The sequence below is a fragment of the Dermacentor albipictus genome, chromosome 8 (genome assembly GCF_038994185.2).
Source record: "Dermacentor albipictus isolate Rhodes 1998 colony chromosome 8, USDA_Dalb.pri_finalv2, whole genome shotgun sequence".
Taxonomy (NCBI): Eukaryota; Metazoa; Arthropoda; class Arachnida; order Ixodida; family Ixodidae; genus Dermacentor; species Dermacentor albipictus.
This window is the reverse complement of record NC_091828.1, coordinates 14,530,940-14,550,139: the sequence shown is the minus strand read 5'-3', so window position 1 is coordinate 14,550,139 and position 19,200 is coordinate 14,530,940. Positions and strand designations below refer to the sequence as shown.

General features: G+C 46.6%; 1 protein-coding gene across 1 annotated transcript in view; it reads left to right on the top strand.

The window, feature by feature from the left end:
- The window catches only part of LOC135896655 (phenoloxidase-activating factor 2-like), a 101,814-nt gene that overhangs the window by 63,083 nt on the left and 19,531 nt on the right, over positions 1-19,200 (top strand). The window contains exons 4-6 of the mRNA XM_065425135.2: positions 448-554; positions 5,429-5,700; positions 8,065-8,225. Coding sequence (XP_065281207.1) covers positions 448-554; positions 5,429-5,700; positions 8,065-8,225 — 540 coding nt within the window. The remainder of the gene's footprint in view (positions 1-447; positions 555-5,428; positions 5,701-8,064; positions 8,226-19,200) is intronic.

Here is a 19,200-nt window from a genome sequence, read left to right as displayed (position 1 = left end):
TTAGATGCGAGACCTCTCTTGTTATCCAGAAATTCAATTTGTTTTTTGCAGTGCATTGTTTCTGTGGGGGGAGTCGGATGCGGAAAATTCGTTAGATACAAACCGCGCAGCCTTTCTTTGCATTCTTTATAATGTGCTAGTGTACGCGCCATTCTGTGCTCTGTCGTAGAGAACGGCGCGTACACAACACGGTGAAGTAGGAACCGAGTTCATTCTGTCTGCTGGTCTTTCTGTGCTTTATGTAATTCGCGCTGTTTTTTACCGTGCGCAAATGACAACACTCGTGTGCAGGCGCCTTTGTCTCTCTCGGCACCGCGCCGCCCTTCGACGCCGCTCCAGAATTGCCGTGCATTGTCAATGGTCTTTGGAGTGACGTGTTGCGCAAGGTTCCCGAATTCTTGTCTCGCGGTGCGAATGTGCTGCTCGTCTTTTTTTTTTTTGCTAAAGGCTGCCGTGCTGAAGTACGAGAGTGAGATCCTCAAGTTCGAGTGCGGGGGCACGCTGATCGCCAGTCGCTACATCCTCACGGTCGCTCACTGCGTCGCCCGGTTCACGTAAGTGCAACGCGACAACGTCCTCCATATTGCCCACATATGCAGAGCGTGAGCAGAAATCGCTAGTCTATGTATGTCGTGCAGGAGACAACACGTGCGCAGCGCCCGGGTACTTGAAGTCATCTTCACTAAAAGATATTACCATTCAGGCAGTGTCACCTTTGGTCGACGTAAAATCTACCACATGGCGACAGAATGCACTTTCGTTTGTCAGTGACCCTTGGATAGTTTATTTTTCATTGTTTTTCGAGCTTACTTGTGCAATAAAGGCAACCTGGACTCCTGAGCATTTGACACCTGCTCACTGGACAATCTTTTTTCACTTGTGTGTTAGCTTGAGTGCGTCGCAGCCATTTCTCGTCATTTGCTTTTGACCATGATGGTGGTCCCACTTTTGGATCGCGACAATTAAGAATTCCTTCTGTTACGGAAACCAAACAATCCTCATGCAGGCGTCCGCATTGCTGGCTGCGGCGTTTTGGAGCACAACACTGACATTGCCATGTTGTTCATTGCAAGATTTGCTCTCGCATGCCTGTTTAAAAATTAGATGGTGTGATGAAAGGAGGAAAAGTGCAGGCACATCTTGTAATGAGTCAGCGGCAGGCCAGTAGTTGTAGATGGCTGTGAGGCCCTCGCCCTGAAGTGGAGCTAACACAACCGGGTGATGATCGCAAAGCACACGTTTCGCCAGTGCTGCGTCATGGGCAGATCCACAGAGCAGGTAGTGTGAAAATTGCACTGACAAATAACATTTTTCGGCAAATTTTTGTGCATCACTACATCCCTGTTGCTGGTGGCATTAAAAAAAACTAATTTTATACGGTGTTTCGCACACGCAGTAATATGAACGTTCTCGAAGTGAACAGCAGGAAGTCAGCAGTATGTATTGTCATATTTGCTTTCTGTCATTGTCTGTCGGGCACTACTTATTGTACTTCCTACTCGTATATATACCAGCACTGCTGGCGACAGTTTAAATAAGTTTGTTAATGTGAACATATCTCTCACTGCGTTGAAAAAACAAATCTCGCAAATATTGACCAGGGATCAAAACGTTCTCTTCGAGCCCCTCAACTTGCACACACCGCCTTTACGTATTCCCTTTCGTAAAACTAACCAGTATTTTATTAATTTTTCCCTCAAGCAAGTGAAGCACCGTTGCATTTTTGCCACATTTATGACATTGGTAAACTAACTTGCTTTACTTAGTGACAAATATGTTGCAATACAACAGGTGTCTCAGACCGGTAGGCGCCTGCAATTGATCTTAACTCTCTCGTTATTGCGACATTTTTGCTTAGATGTGTGTCCGTATAATTGCTCCGCTCCCTGTCGCAACGCCCTGTGCGCCCTGAAAATATTTCAATAAAGGAAAATAGTTTGACAAAGCGGTATTTTCGAAAGTGCACAAGCGCATGTTTAATACTGAAACCTGCAATTCTAATTTTTTCAACAAATGAAGTAAACAATTGTTTGCGCTTACCACATCTGTTTTCTTGCACATTTCTCAACAAGATTGCATTTATTAGCCCGCATCATTCATAGAAGCAGTTCGTGTTTTTGTTGGTGTTACTACTTCCGAACAGGTGACTAAAAGACGATATGACAGGTGACATAACTGAAGCCTCCCTTCATCTACATTTCTAGTTTGTATTCATCTATTACATTCACGCTCAAATGAGTGCCAGAGTGAGGCAAGAAGGCTTGGAGCAGGAAAGCATGCGTGCCAAAAGTACTTTAATGTCAGAATAGTAAAATAACTATAGTACGATGCGACTTCAGCAAAACGAAGAAGTGTGCGCAGATTATCACTTTAATTTATTGTCATCAAAGAACAGCCATAGTACTGGCGTATACGCGTACACATTTTAACGCGATAGCGTTAAGGAGCTCGTGTCGCAGAAAAGCCGGTGGCGTCGGCGTCGGTGTCGTCGTCGGTGTCGGCGTTGACCGTGAGCGATAAATCACGTCAGGCGCTTCATAAATAAAAAGCAACTTCCAAGATTGGCCCGGTGGGAATCGAACCAGGGTCTCCGGAGTGTGAAACGGAGACGCTACCACTCAGCCACGAGTTCGATGCTTCCAAGCGGTGCAAACGCGCCTCTAGTGAATGCGGTGTTGCCTTCGAAACGAGCCGTGGAAAGTTATACTGCGGTGTATATCGGTAATTATGAACATGTAACGTACAGAAGTCACAATTACACGACTTGCGAAGTGCGTTTCCGCTGCATTTCTTCTGCGCTTTCCGCACACGCAGAGCCATCTTGCGGCAAACACAGAAGACCCCCTCCTCTCAATGTACGGCGCTGCCCCGACAGGAGGCGCGCCGCGCGCGCATTGGGACCGCTGCCAGGCGCGTCGCGGGACTCCCTCTCCCCTGACGACGCTTCTCCGTGCTCCCGGTCCTTTCTTTAGATTACTATCTATCTCTCTGCCCGTGCCGATCGCGTCGTTTGGCTGGCGTAGATCGTTTCCCCTCCGAGACACCGAGTTCTTTGGTTCGTTCCGTTCGCTCAGGCGCACGTTTCGTTGCCGCGCCGAACGCTGCGTTGCTCGACGCTCACCGCGTGATAGGTGGGCGCTAAGTCCGATGCGGGGCGCATCGTAAGTGATCGCTGTGCCGTAGCGCATTGTCTTATACCCCTTGGCGGGTCGACGGGAACGCTGTCGCGTCCCACTCTTGAAGGCGAAGCTTAAGCGTCCTCCAATTTTTAGCAATGTGAACCAAAGCTTCAGTTCGGCCAGGCTCGAGCCGGCCAATGCAGCATCAACCCGCACGCAATGGCTTGAAGCGTGGCTTCCGACATGTTTTGCACATGGCGGTGGCATCGTCTCGGATACCGTAGGTACAATTGGTATTCCTTGGTTCGGATCGCACGTGGTGTCGCACATTGTGCGCATTTATTTCGACAAAGAGCGGTTGGTTTGCGTTGTCATGGTTTTAAAAGTAAGTTGCACTGCAAAGATCTCCTATAGCAATGTAATTGGCGCTAGTTCTGCTCCGTCTACGTTTGCGAAAAAACTGGAAAGTAGTTTAGTTGTAGCGTTTTTTCGAGTGTTGCCTATCTAAATGTACCGTTTGTTGTCATGCTAAATATCTACTCCGACTCGATCGTCCTGACCAGAGTGGTGTTGTGTCTAAGCAGTTGTCTCAGGTGTTGTCTCGGCAGCTCGTTGAACACAAATACAGGACTATGCATCGTGAATCATTTACGCATCGAATTATTGTACAGTAAACAGACATCTACAAATATCGCTTACAAGCACGGCGATGACCGACCAAGTACCAAACTTGGGCGCAACGCCAACAAACGCAGACGAGGCACACATGATGAGCTCTGGCTCGCAAATAAAAATTTAAATAAAATCGGACATACATAAGTGATTGCAAAACAGCACACTCAGATCCATCGCAATGCCAGAATCTGATTGGCGTGAGCCTTGTTTGAGTTACCGAGGTCTTGTGTGTGCGTCGCGAGGGCAGTGATGCCGGTCGACCGAGACGCGTGAATGAGGTGTAGGGCACAGTTAATGATTCATGCACAGTTCTGGGGAATTGGTCAAGATGGACACAGTGCCGAAGTCCCCTGTTCCACCATTTACTAGGCCAGACAAGTCTTGGCACCTGCTACTTTGCCTCGGCAAGGTAGCTACTGTCTCATTGGTCCAAGCTGTGTGCGAATAAACGACGGATTGCACCAGACCCCAGAAAAGAACCAACGAAAGCTTCGTTATATATATATGTATATACATAACGATATAGATAGATGGAGGTAGAGATAGACAGACAGACAGATATATATATATATATATATATATATATATATATATATATATATGTATGTATATATGTATATATATATGTATATATATATGTATATATGTATGTATATATGTATATATATATGTATATATATATGTATATATGTATGTATATATGTATATATATATGTATATATATATGTATATATGTATATATGTATATATATATGTATATATGTATATATATATGTATATATATATGTATATATGTATATATGTATATATATATGTATATATGTATATATATATGTATATATATATGTATATATGTATATATATATGTATATATGTATATATATATGTATATATGTATATATATATGTATATATGTATATATATATGTATATATGTATATATATATGTATATATATATGTATATATATATGTATATATATATGTATATATATATGTATATATATATGTATGTATATATGTATATATGTATATATGTATATATGTATATATGTATATATATATGTATATACACATATACATATATATATATGTATAATGTATATGTGTATGTGTGTATATATGTGTATGTGTATATATGTGTATATGTATATATATATATGTGTATATGTGTATATGTATATGTATATATAAACTCAATCAATTGAGCTATAAACTCAATCAGCAACGCGAACACATAAAGCAAGAGAAATGCGCCTGACGTGTAGGGCAAGCGCACGTCCTGAGCAAATGATCCTATTCTTTGTCCGATAACGAAATATACGAGTGGCTGCCACATTCGTCCCATGTTCTATTACGTCGCTGATGGTCCTCTGATTGGTTACTGTTTTGCAATCGCTTATGTTAATGGAGTCCTCAGTTGAGTCAGCGCTCGTCCTATGTATCTCGGCTACTACAATTTCTATAGAAATAAGTTTGGGTTCGATAGAATTTCTATATTTAACCATGCCCTTTGCTTTGTACCTAGTCGCACTGATGACTGCCTACTTCTTTGATGTGTTAGTGGTATCTGTGCGTCTTGGGCATGCCAGCAAAAGGACGTGCTGGCAGCACTTGGTCTAACTCTCTGTTCTCAGGGGTGCCGACCGCGTGCCCTTGAAGGTCCGCTTGGGCGAGTGGGACACGCAGTCGATGAAGGAGTTCTACCCGCACGAGGACTACGATGTCGGCAACATCTACATCCACCAGTACTTCCGCAACAGCTCTCTCTGGAACGACATCGCGCTGCTCGAGCTCACGCGACCTGTGTCGTTCGCACCGCACATCTCTCCCATTTGCCTGCCGAAGCTCGAGGATGTCTTCGAGGGCAGCTCCTGCGTCGTTACCGGATGGGGAAAGGATGCCTACCGTGAGCTTATATTTCCTGTTACAGAGCGCGCAAACAAATCGAATTTTTATTTCCAGTGCGCACATTAGATGGAGGACAACGGACCTGCCAAGGCAGCTTGACGAAAAACAGTCAAAAACAAATGTAAATGCGAGATCAGTGCAGAACAAAATGAAGAAGAAAGTCTGAAAAAATGCCATGATAAGTACAATCAGTTTTCTTTTTCTGAAGAAAAATCAGTTTTATTTTTCTTTAAACATAGAGCTAAGTTTAGCAGTGGAACTAATAAAGATTAGCAGATTGATATTTTAGCAGTGATGGTAACAAAGGCACTCCATGCCACAGTTGAAACAGGGTGCAAAAGCGTTCTCATTTTCTCCATGTCTGTGGCGCCCGACATGCAGAACACGGGAAGGCGGAAGGTGAAAAACCAAGACGGTGAGCAAAATGAGAACACGGTAAAAGCAGGAGCCTACGTTTCGACAAGTGCACTTGTACTTTAGAAGGCGACGTGCATTCCTCGGCCCAGCATGTATAGGTAGGCTACTTCTGAAGGGGAGAAGGGGTATGGCGGGTGGGAGACACAACGATCGAGGGTGTGTTAGCGGCGAGCGTGTAGAAATGAAAAGGGGTGCTATTCAACGTCGGTGAGGAAATGTAATGTAGCGCCGTGTAAGCCGGTTGACGTATCATGTGGGTTTCTTTTTTGTTATAAAAGGTGCCTGAATGTCCACTGAAGGCATGATCGGGGTTAGTTGCCTGTGCTGATCAGCCAAGTTATCATTTTCTGGTGAAGGCGAATATCAGGATCGAAATAACAAAAGCTTAGGCCAACAGAGATGTATTGGCGCCGGCCAAGACCTTAGGTTGGGATTAACCAGTCAAATTATCGGAAGTCTATTGCACTTACATTTCGGCTGCTGGGGGCCAATGTAAGCTGAAAATTGTCCCCATGTTCTGTTTCTTCTGGATGTCCTGGTATTTTTCTACAGGTACAATGTGAAAAAAGATTGTATTGGAAAACAGGCAGCTGTTGTCAGATGTTTTCTTTTTGTTTCTATTAAGGAATTTTTACTGTGAATGCCACGGAAAACCAGGAAAGGTATACCAGGCAATATTGAGAAATGAATTCTCTACATCCTGATTGTAAAAATATTTCCATCAATAAGTTGCATAAAAAAGCACCCAAAACAATTTATATCGCAGGTTATTTCAGTTATTGTTCTACAATAAAACATTGTATCAGGCCAGCTGGAACAGAACAGCTTCAGGAGAAAAACTGCGCGATGAGACGTGCTGAGAATAAAGGCACAGAAACTAGACACGACCGCTTACAAAGGAAAAAGCACAAAGAGCGTATTTATTGTACGCAGCTATCTGCGTTTTTTCTAATTCAAACCACCACAGCATGCTCTATTAAAAGGAACACGCCAAGACGAAATACATTATCTATCTCGCAACAAAATGCAACCCTTGCCTTGCATATCGAAGGCAAAGCAATACGCACACCTTGTTATAACGTCAGGCGCTCTCTTGGAAAAGTAGGATATTGTTGAAAAACCCTCGCCTGAAGAAAATCAAGAGAATACTTAAACAAATAAGCCAGTGGCCTATAGTCAAAAACCACCTACAAGAACACGCACCCGATGTGATTAAAACATGTCTTCCTCGCTTTGGATCCGGAAGGCCCATGTTTAGGGCGTGCTATTGCCCAATCATTATACAGAGGTCAAACATCCTGCAAAAGAAAAAAAAACGCGGGTAGTTTTGATTTGCGAGCTTGCAAATGCACTGGTGGACGCTATATCTACAACCTGGCATTTCCTTGCGTCTCTGGCGGCTACGCTTAAGAACATCAGTGTCTCCTAGTTGTTTACTGGTTATCATATTGACCGCAAATAAAGACGCGGAAATGCGGAAGAGACACGTAAACAACACGGGCGGTACCGCCCGTTTTGTTTATGCGTTCTCTTCCTCTGTCCTCGTCTTTATTTGCGGTTAATATGATATGCGGCTACGCTTAAGCTCTTCGTAACAATTCCGCTTAAATTTCCTTGCGGTCATTTACAAAATGCGGGGTGCTCCTATAGGGCGGGTGTGTACGGAAAAAGACCGCAGCCCGAGTCGGGAGGCCCGCTCTGCCAGCCGAATCGAGGAGATCGTCCTTGTCCAAAAGAGTAACATTTTTTTTTCCTGATTTCCTTCTCGGGGGACTTAGGCCGAGTTGGGGAACCAACGTCCCGGCAAACTACTGTATAAGCAAACTTACCCACGAATTGCCAGTTCGTGGTCGTCCTTGTCTTGATTTGTTCACCCGTCTTGCTGTTCGATCACGCGCGCAGTCTAGCCAGCGCGGGAACTGAGCGAAGTACCCTGTGATCGCAGGCACAGGCAAGTTCGCGAACATCATGAAGGAGGTGACGGTGCCAGTGATTGACAACCCGACGTGCCAGAACCTTCTGCGCCAGACGCGACTAGGCCGCTACTTCCGCCTGCACGAAGGCTTTATCTGCGCCGGCACAGAGGACGGCGTAGACTCCTGCAAGGTACGTAGTAAACATTTTGCGGAATCCAATTAAATAAATTCTCGGTTAGCATACTAGTGGACAAACTGAGCTAGTTCTGTGTGCCAACTAAATTGTCTCAAGAAAAAAATACTGCACCTGAATCAAGTCCAAAAGTGATGCTTTGAAAGTAGGTGTTTCTTGATGCTGCCCCATACAATTCAAGTTTCGTTCATTTAGTATGGCGAGAGCTTCAAAGGAGACTTGCCCGTTTCAGTTGAAACTCGGCTCGTTTTTGTGCAAAAGCTAGCGCTAAGGTGTTGTCGGAAGAAGTCGAGAAGATGAACAGAAAGGACGCTTATCGGATTTGTTGCGTTTCATTTTTTTATTTTGAAGCATACCAAAAAGAATTGTGGAATCCTGTATAAAATTTGAGCATTAAAGGCGCTGTGTAAACAATTGCGCACGCCAAGAGAGTGCGTTAAAAACAAAAATATTGATAAAATTGTAGATATTTAAAATGTGTCGTATGTATCTTAAAACTGGTCTGATTGGAATCCCGCTGCAAGTTTCGATAACGGACTGAAAATGTTTTAGTAAAACGAATGGGAAGGTAGGCAGCTGCGTGTACTCGCTCGGTGCGAGTATGTCATGTGTAGTGGATTCACCCCTTTCGTGGTTTTTCAGTGTGTGGCATCGGACACAATTTTCAAGTGCTGGGATAGGTGCTTTCGAAGCCTGCTATATATTATAGTTTATGTTCTCAGACGTACTGTTGCTTTAGTGAGTTTTCGCATGAAGTCCGTATTCTGTAAACTTGTGAACTCACTGAAAAATTGAAACTTGTGAATATATTGTGCAGCTGTATGCTTTCTATGCTTCTGAAAATCCAGGACATGCGCTGAAAATTTTGAATCAACAGAATTTATTGGCGCCTGAAAGGGATAAATGAGTTTACTCTATCTGGGTTATAATGTGTCACATTGCACTATTGCCTGGAGCACCGTCGGGTAAGTCCACTGTTTCTGAAGGTTCGTCCTCCTCCTCGCTGCCGGTTCATGCCGGCATGAGGCACACGGTCGCTGTTCTTTCGTTGCTCCCTTACGTGGTATACCGCACAGTCGTAGGCAGAAAATGCTGCCACAGGATGCTCTGTTTAAATTGTCCCCAAATTGTGCGAGCTACGAAAGCTGTTTCGCTTCCTCACTGGCATGCAGCACTCCTTCTAGTTCCGCATGCTGCTGATTTGCCGATTATTCAACTGGGGTTTCGGGTGCTCTATTGCATGACTCCATCATACCAGTGACCAGCACCTGTGCAAGGCGTCGGACGCGGCTAATGTGCGCAAGCACAGACGTGACCTCATTCTCAGGCACTTTCGTCGTCGCAGTCATTCCTTCGTCCTCCGCGCGTAGTGCATACCAGATGCCAGTCAGTCTTTCATTTTGTCGTCTCTTCTTGACGTGCAGTTTTTGTCCGTTCGTCGTCGTCACGCCATCATGATTCTTCACGTGATTGTCAAGTCGCCACCCCGTGTTAATCGCGCCGGCAATGTCATGCTGCTTTCGTGCTTCCTTCGTGGTCATGCTGAGGTCCTCAAAATTTGTAGATACATCGTCCAGGTTTCGGCGTCCTCACTTTCTCATTATTACTCACCCAGCCGTCGTCATTCCGTTGTGGTCATACCGTAGTCCACAAGCTCTCGTGGCTACATCGTCATCGCTAAGCCGTGGTCACTGGCGTGGTCACTCGTCAACCACGTCACGGTTCTATCGTCATCGTTCTGCCGTTCTAAATATGTAGTGGTTACTTACTCAGTCGTTTTCACTCAATTGTCAATTTATTGTCTAGTCACTTCTTCGCCGTCATGCCTTCACTTCATACGCAGTGATGACGCTTTCGTAATCACGCAGTCGTCTGGAAGTCGTCAGTCATGCAGCTGTGGCCGTTCCGTAGTTGTCATGCCGCAATTTTGAGGTTGCCATGGTTCCATCGTGGTCATTAGTAATTATAGCGCTACCGTCTAATTGTCTTTAATGCGGTTAGCAAAGAGAAAAAGTGAGCAAGTCTGCTACAAACAGGTGCACATGAAGATGGAAACGTACGTCATCTCTGTAGTGGGTGCGTGCACTCAGTGTGCGCTTCTGCCGCCCTTAAGCAGACGCGGAACCTGCGTCTATACATTTGCGTCATTATGCTGCACTTGCCTGACGACCTTACGTTGGGATCACAATAGGATTGACCTTGCGTTACTGCATAGGTTTGCGTAAAATAATTTTTTTAGATGATTGTCTGCAATCATTTCGGTCATTTCGGTCGCAACAGTTACTGTACAGTTTGTGTAAACATCATCGAAAGCTTCGCTCAATACCGATTCCCATATCTCAGTGGAAGACGAAGTGATTCTTTGATAGAATGCTTGTGCTTTTGTCTCCATGTTTTGGCTTTGTTTCCCTGCATTTCTGGGAGCTGCCGCTCCCTTCATGCGGCAATGGATAAAGAGATCTCTGAAGACTTTCCTGATGCGCAGTTGTAAGGTAGGATAGCGTCCAGGAAACGGGGAAGTGCGTCAAGCCATACATACAGCGAGGCCACTAGGTTATGTTCGGAGAGCTACGATTCGTCAGACAATCACTTCCAGGTCGTGATGAGTATATCAGCAAAAAGAAGTCTACTGCGGGCATCTTTGTCGCCAAGTGCTTCTACCGTGACGAGTGTGCTGCTGCGCTGGCCGCACACTGTGCTCTTTATGCCCCTGGACCCGGCGACCAATTTGCGCCTCAACAGGCAAGTCCTCTCTTCATTACTCGAGAAAAATCGCACCAAATGAGATTAAAGGCGTGCGAATAAACTCGCCGTGCAAGACCTACGTAATATAACTGAGATCGACAACGTAAAGGTGCGATCAATGATCTATACAGGCGGTGATGGTACTGCGGACGTCATTTATGACGCCGACGTTGACATCCTGAGTGACGACGTGCCAAGACTGATCAAGTCAACGACAGAAGGCACCTTCATTACGAGGATTTTCAGACTGAGAAACACACGCTGCGCGAGGATTGTTTGAAGGAGACAGCCTTCCTTCCTTCCCACGCCAAAGTAGGACATGTCCGCTATCCACTAGGACCATTCGTACCGAAGCCCCTCCAGTGTTTCAAGTGTTGCAAGATTGGCTACTTAAGTGGTGTTTGCGCGAACAATGTCGTGTGCCCGCGGTGCTCCGAGTCCCATTCAGACGACGCCTGCAGCACAGATGTTCTAAAGTGCCCCAACTGCTGTGGTCCTCGCAAGGCCTCATCAAAGGTTTGCCCCGAGGGCGCGGAAGGAATTCGCGATCCTAAAACGAATGATGCGGGACAATTCAGCGCATCGAGAGGCTGCTGCCGCTGTTCTGTGACGTCGGCATCTACCCCGAAGATGTTCGCGACATTCCGCAATTGCAGATAGGAACACGCCATCTTCCGTCAGGATTGCCGAGTCAACGCACAGTGCCACCAAGACATATACAAGGAAAGCAAACAAAACCGAGAGGCTCGCCCATCCGGAAGAATAGCCTGAGCTACCCAGGGCACAACTCCCTGCTAAGTTGCCTCAAAACGCACCAATTTCGACGGCTTCGGCACCTGTTGAAGCGACGCTGGCTGATCTCCAGGTCAACATTCTGCGGTCGCTCATGAATTCCATTCGCATTATACTTACCAACATGAAATCTTCGTCTGCACAAAGCGCACTACAGGTGCTGGACACTGAGTCCAGTACTTGCAGCTCTTGGTTGAAATCATGGCTCTCCAAAAGCCGTCGTCTCGTGACGAAGTCCGGAACGCATCGATATTTCACTGGAACGCCAGATGACTTAAGTCAGGCATGTCGGACTTTCAACAGTTTGTGTTCACGAATAAGCAGTGGCGTAGGAACAGGGGGGGTGGGGCGGAGGGCCGTGGGCCCCGGGTGCAAGGGGCCGGTGAGGGGGAGTGTCATTTACGCCTGAATGCACCCCTCTTTCCGCCGGCTTGACTAGGCGCAAATTGCAAAGAATGCTGCGGTATCCAGTAGCTCAAGCTCAGGCACCCGATGGGTTTCGCCGCAGAATTTTCGACTGCAGCTCGATCAACACCCCACGAAATAATTGCACGACTGTGCAGGCTAACAAATTTAATTCGCGAAATGGTCGCTAAACTACTCGCCTTAGCGGAACGTTTCATGTGGGGTGCGCTCGTGCTGTGCGTTCATGCGGGGAGCAGGAGTCGCGAAACATACAGTGAGGCGTTGTAAGGCGTTGGGGCTCTTAGGTCTCTCTTCCGTTGGACAGCAGCAAAGACAGCAGCAGCAGCAGCAAAGTAGCAAAGCAGCAGCAAAGACAGCAGCAAGAGGGCGTTCAACCAGCGCGCCCGGCGCTCGCGTTTACGGCGAAACGTTTGTTGAGAGCGACGTTGCATAAGTGGGGCCATCAAAAGTCGCGAATGGGATTCTCTGGATCGTCTTCAGACTCGGTTCGGCCGAAGAGTTTGGCGGTGTATGACTCGATAGGCTGTAGTCGCGGGCCCGCCGCGATGTCCGGCTCGCTTTTACTTCCCCTCTCCCGCTCGCTCCGAGAAGCCGCAGTGAGACCTGCCGTTATGTTTCACACTTTCCTTCTTACCCTCGAAACTTTCAGAAAACTGTTGTGTGACTTCATGTCACAAGTACAGTGTCTGTATCAGCTGCACAGAATTTTATAAAAAAAGAAAGGTGAATTTTGTAAGGATATTTCCCGATCGAGATTCTATGAACTTATGTCTTTTTGTGATTACTAGGAACTCGGTAGCGCGAAAAATATGGCAGATAAGTAATGACCATATTCTTAATAATCCCGTAATTAGTACTTATAGAGGAAGCAATTTAATTCAAGAATTGAGGATTCAAAGTCATATTATTACCTCAACAAACACTTCTTAAACAAAATCGTTTTGGGTGCTGTGTTGAAAATGGATCGCAAGCCCCAAGGGTAGCGTTGGCCTGGTGGCCTGGGGCACAGCTGGAAGCATCCGAAGGTCCTGGCAAAGGATGAGTCGACTGCTAACAGAACAACTTGTTTATTTTAGCATCGCAAAAGAGCGGCCGGTCATGTCCACCGAAGTCGAGAAACGGGAGACCACGTTACTCAATTGAATAAATCGAGGCTTCTTTCTTGGCGTCCGGGGGCAGCTGCTTTTATACTCTCTGAGTCGACGGCAAGAAGGAACGGCTCGGATGAGGCGCACGTGACGGCGGCGCACGGACACGTTGTGACAAGTGACGTTTCCGGCGGGCCGGCGCTGGTCAGACCTCCTCGCTTCACCGCTGGGGAGCTCCTCTCCCCCGGCTGCCGCGCTTTGACAAGCGTGGGCACCAACATGCGCACACACACACACACACACGCACACGAAGACACGTGGCATTGAAACATGCCTGGACGTGCTTGGCACGAGGCGTTGCGGCAGCGCTGAACTGGCCAAAATGTCCGCCGCTTTGAACGAAGCCCCGGCGTGCGTTGCATCCGCGCCGGCTATAACGCACGTCGGAGGCGAAACGTAACAGCTGCAACCTACAGTACTTTGGCACTGCGGGCGGCGCCCAGTACCAAACCCGGAAATTGTCGATATCTTCGCCTTCCTCAACTACATCAGGGGGTGGGGGGGTGACAGAAGACCTATGGGCCCCGGGTGCCAGACAACCTTGCTACGCCACTGCGAATAAGTTCCCAATCATCGTCATCTGCGAGCCCCCCTATCAGATAACATGAGTCTGTCCGGGTTTGAGAGTTTCATGTCCGCCACCCACGGAGGTTGCAGCAAGATCATCGTATTCATACGATGTGATTCTACGTATGTCCACCTGAACCTGATTCCACCTGAACACGAAAACCAGTACGTATGTCTCAAAGTGAATAAAGGCAAGCTCACTTTCACAGTAGTTGGAGCCTACATATCGCCCTCAAGTCGGCTGGACTGCGAGTGGTTACGGTGAATCACGACAGCGACTCCGCAGTCTCTGGTGATGACTGGAGATTTTATAGCCCCCCACCATCTCTAGGGAAGTTCTAAGATAAACTCGACAGGCAGAAGATTAGTGTCATTTGCCTCCGAACAAGAACTGTGCTTGGTAAATGATGGAAGCCCCAGCTTTCTACGTGGAACTGCCTACTGTAGCTGTCTGGACCTCGCCATTGTTTAACGCTCCTTCACTGGAAAGCTCAGGTGGTTTTCGTATATCGAAACGCGGGAAAGTGACCACCTACCCACTCATCTTAGGACTGAAGGGCTGATGGGCTCCAAGTTAGCCGGCGTCACACAATGCATCGACTGGCCAATGTTCAAATCCATTGTCGGAGACAGCTGTAGTGGTGACTTGTCTCTAGCCTAGAGGACTTCATGAAGTGTGCCGCCACGCAGGGGCGTCTGCGTCAGCAGGCGTTTGGTGTGTTGCGACACCACGTACCCGAGCACACGAGGGTTGGACCCTCCCGCGTGTAGCCGTGCGTGGTTTAGCCGTGTCCGGGGAAAGGGGAGTCCTGAAGGTTGAGCCGATGCCGGGTGTTCGGACCTTTAAGGCCCCCCGGCGGAGGCAACACGCCTCTTTGGCCTCTGCTTCACGTAGACGGCACCTCCAGGCTGACCCACCTGGGGGAAATCGGCAGTCGCCTTTTCCTGTCCTCTTCTCCAATCTTCGTCTTTCTCTCCCACTTTTACATCTTTGCTGTCTTCTCTTCACTTCTTATCACTTCCGCATTTCCTGGCGGCAAGGGTTAACCGTGTGTAATGTATCCTGCCTTGGCTATATTCATTAGGTTATAGTGGCGGTGTAAAGCTGGCGCCTGCAGATTTTCGGAACCTGCAGCGTCCCCTTCGTGGGCTCGGTGGTGGGTGGCTACCACCGCCGCCGAAATTTGAAACCATGTTATGGCAGAACCTTTCCCCCGCCTTCCAGATCGGCCTTCGAAACGAGGTCCCACCGAAGTACCTTTCGATTTCACATTCAATGTAAATCCAGAGACATTTCTGCGTTACCATGTCATGCACAGCGAAGGAACCACCCCAATGCGACAACTCTCCCCCTTCTTAGTGGCAAAATGCCTCAAAGAAAAAATTGGAGAAGACTACAAAGCCTCTAAAATGACAAGTGGAGACATTCTCCTGGAACATAAAAAGAAACAACAATTGGAAAAGATGTCCGATCTCACCAGTATTGGCGACATCAAAGTAACGATCTCACCACATCGATCACTAAATACATGCAGGGGCGTGATCTCCGAAGAAGATTTCCTTAACTTAAGCGACGAAGAACTGCTCGAGGGTTTCCAAGAGCAAAACGTAATCAAAGTGCAGAGAATAACAACCAGGAGAAACGACGAACAAATCCCAACCAAACATGTGATACTTACTTTTGGCACAAGCATTCTTCCCAGTTCACTCGAAGCAGGGTATGTAAAAATCAACGTGAGGCCATACATGCCTAACCCAAGATGGTGCTTCAAGTGCCAAAAGTTCGGGCATGCATCACAATCATGTAGAGGAAAGGCAACATACGCAAATTGTAGTGCCAATGATCACCCTTCGGACAACTGCAATGCTCCTCCGCGTTGCGCAAACTGCAAAGGAGATCATGCTGCTTATTCACGATCTTGTCCCCTTTGGCGGAAAGAGAAAGAAATAATTGCACTCCCAGTAAAAGAGAAAATCTCCTTCTATGAAGCCAGAAAGAAACTATCTCACCTACCTCAAATGAGCTATGCCAGTGTGGCGCGACAGGGGGCACCACCACATCGGTTCGAGGGGTCTACAGGGGTCACAGCTAGTGGACCCGTAGTACCTCCATGCGCCCCCTTGGTGGCAGCGGCCAGTGCTGCGCCATCGTCAGCTAAGGCGGGCCCCCAGACTGCTGTGACGCAGGGCCCAAGACTTAATCGAACTCCGAGGCCCTTGACGAGCGTCTCACGGTCTCAGACCCTCGTTCGATCCTCCAGCGCCTCGGAGAAGGCTATGGAGATCGACCCAAAAACCACGGCGTCGTCGACGCCAAAGGACCAGCGCTCCCTGGAGCGCACTAAAAAAGACAAACATCTCGTAACTGCTTCATCAAAGGGTCAGGTAACCTGAACAGTTACCGCCCTTTAGACTAGCTATCTTATCATTACATGTCACCTATAAACTTCTAAAACACACACATATAAGTGAATAGTTCTAATTGTTTGACAATGGCTTTCATCATCCATTGGAACTGTAGAGGTCTGCTACATAATTTAGGTGGCATAAAAGACACAATAAATAGGTTTTCACCAGTGGCATTCTGCCTTCGAGAAACAAACCTAGACCCCAAGAACAGTCAAATCCTTAAAGGTTTTACCGTTGTCCGAAAGGACCGCGAACACTCTAGTCGTCTGTCAGGAGCAGTCGCCATAGTCGTCCAGGGCGGCACCCCTACACGAAATGTTCAGCTGAATACCTCTTTCGAGGCTGTTGCCGTCACCGTTCTATCCCATAAAACCATCACCATCTGTTCACTTTACATACCACCCCACACACATTTTACTACTAGACAATTGGAAAATCTAATACACCAGTTACCGGAGCCTTTTGTTTTAGGAGATTTTAATGCCCATTGTACCCTCTGGGGCAGCGATAGAACCAACCAAAGAGGGCAAGTAATCGAAGATTTTATTTTGTCTAACAGCATATGTCTTTTAAACTCGGGTTCACCAACGTATTTTTCACCAAGCTCACGCAAATTTAGTTGTCTCGATTTAGCCTTCTGCTCACCACCTGTCTTTAGTGATTTTAAGTGGGAAGTCCTCGACAATTCATATGGAAGTGATCATGTGCCGGCTTTTATCAAGCTAACATCCCCATTACCTACACTAAACTCCAAGCCACGTCGCTGGAAAATACATCTTGCCGACTGGCCGCTTTTTTTTAAACACGTAAATCTCGAAGAAGTCTTTTCAAACGAACTCAGTGTAAATGAAATCAATGAAAAGGTCACTGCGGTTTTAATTTCAGCGGCAGAAAAGTCAATACCACAAACATCCAACCATCTGCACAAAAACAATCTACCCCTGGTGGACTCCCGAGTGCACAGAAGCAAAAAAGCTTCAAAATAGGGCCTGGGGTATGTTACAAAGACACCCCATCTACACCAACCTCTTACGCTTTAAGCAGGCCAAAGCCAAAGCACGATTTATCAGAAGGCAGGCAGAAAAATCATCGTGGAAAAAATACGTATCGTCCATAAGCAGTTCAGTCAGGTTTAAGCGCATGTGGGAACAGGTAGGAAAGTTTCGGGGAGATTACTCATCTTACACAATACCGTTACTTACAAGTCCAGACACACAGACAACAATAAAAGAACAGGCAGATATACTTGGCGAACATTTCCGTGGTGTATCCAGTTCACCAAATTATACAAAGGAATTCTTGCAGTACAAACAGTCTGCTGAAAACAAAGGCTGCCCAGTACTGCGGCATCAAACGAACCGTACAATTCCCCCCTCACACAACAAGAAGTAAACAGTCCTTTCTGCAGGAAAAAACACAGCGCCAGGACATGACCGTATTCACTACGCCATGCTGGCTCATCTATCCCAGGCATCTGTAGAAGCTCTCCTTAAATTTTTCAACATAATCTGGGAATCACGTATAATGCCCGAAGAGTGGAAAAAAGCTATAGTAGTTCCATTTCTAAAAGCCGGTAAATCACCAACATCCGCAAGCAGCTACAGACCCATTGCCCTCACGAGCTGTTCGGCAAAATCATATGAAAGCATTATCAATATCAGACTCTCATTTATTTTGGAATCAAGAAACCTCATAGACCCTCACCAGTGTGGATATAGAAAGGGTTGTTCAGCTACTGACCATCTTGTCCGTCTTGAACATGAAATCCGACAAGCATTTTTACACAAACACTGTCTTGCAGTTTTCTTCGATTTAGAAAAAGCCTATGATACCACATGGAGATATGGAATTTTAAGAGACTTGGCTGACCTCGGCATCCGTGGTAAAATGCTTCAATGCCTAACTTATTTCATGTCTAATAGAACATTTCAGGTACGTCTGGGTACAGTTCATTCTAATACATTTACGCAGGAAAATGGCGTTCCGCAAGGCTGTGTTCTCAGCACGACGCTGTTTATAGTAAAGATGAATTCAGTTAATAAGAATATACCGTCGTCTCTTATGCACTCCGTTTACGTAGACGATATCCAAGTGGCTTGCCGTGCTTCAAATTTGACAACCTGTGAAAGGCAGCTTCAAATGACAATAAACAAACTTACACAATGGGCTAACAAAAATGGTTTCCGCTTCTCCACGCAAAAAACAGTTACTGTTGTGTTCTCTCAGAAACGAGGGCTACACAGCGATCCAGTCTTAAAATTGAACGACACCATACTGCCGGTGAAACAAGACCATAAGTTTTTAGGAGTAACCTTTGACACCAAACTTAACTTCCTAACTCACATAAAAGCACTAAAGGTTAAAGCAAATAAAGCTCTAAATATCCTTAAAATTTTGTCTCAAAAGCACTGGGGTTCTGACCGAACGTGCCTTATACGTGTTTACCGGTCTCTTGTGCGTAGCCTTTTAGACTACGGCTCCGTTGTTTACGGCTCAGCCAGACAGTCCTACATCCAACGACTGCATCCGGTACATAACCTAGGACTGCGACTGGCAAGTGGTGCCTACCGAACATCACCTATTCCAAGTTTACACGTCGAGTGTAATGAACCCTCCTTACAGCAGCGCAGAGCATTCCTCACTTTTTCGTACGTACTCAGAATTCAGTCATCACCCCAACACATCTGCTACAACATCCTCACACATTGCAACACACGCTTACACTACACAAATAAACCGAACACGATTAAGCCACTTGTCCTGCGGTATGAGCAATACTGTCGGGATTATGACATTCCCCACGAAGTCCTCCAGGTTGCCAAGAAACCACAGCGGTTGGCCCCGTGGTACGATTTCACACTTATGTGATTGGACGTTAACACATC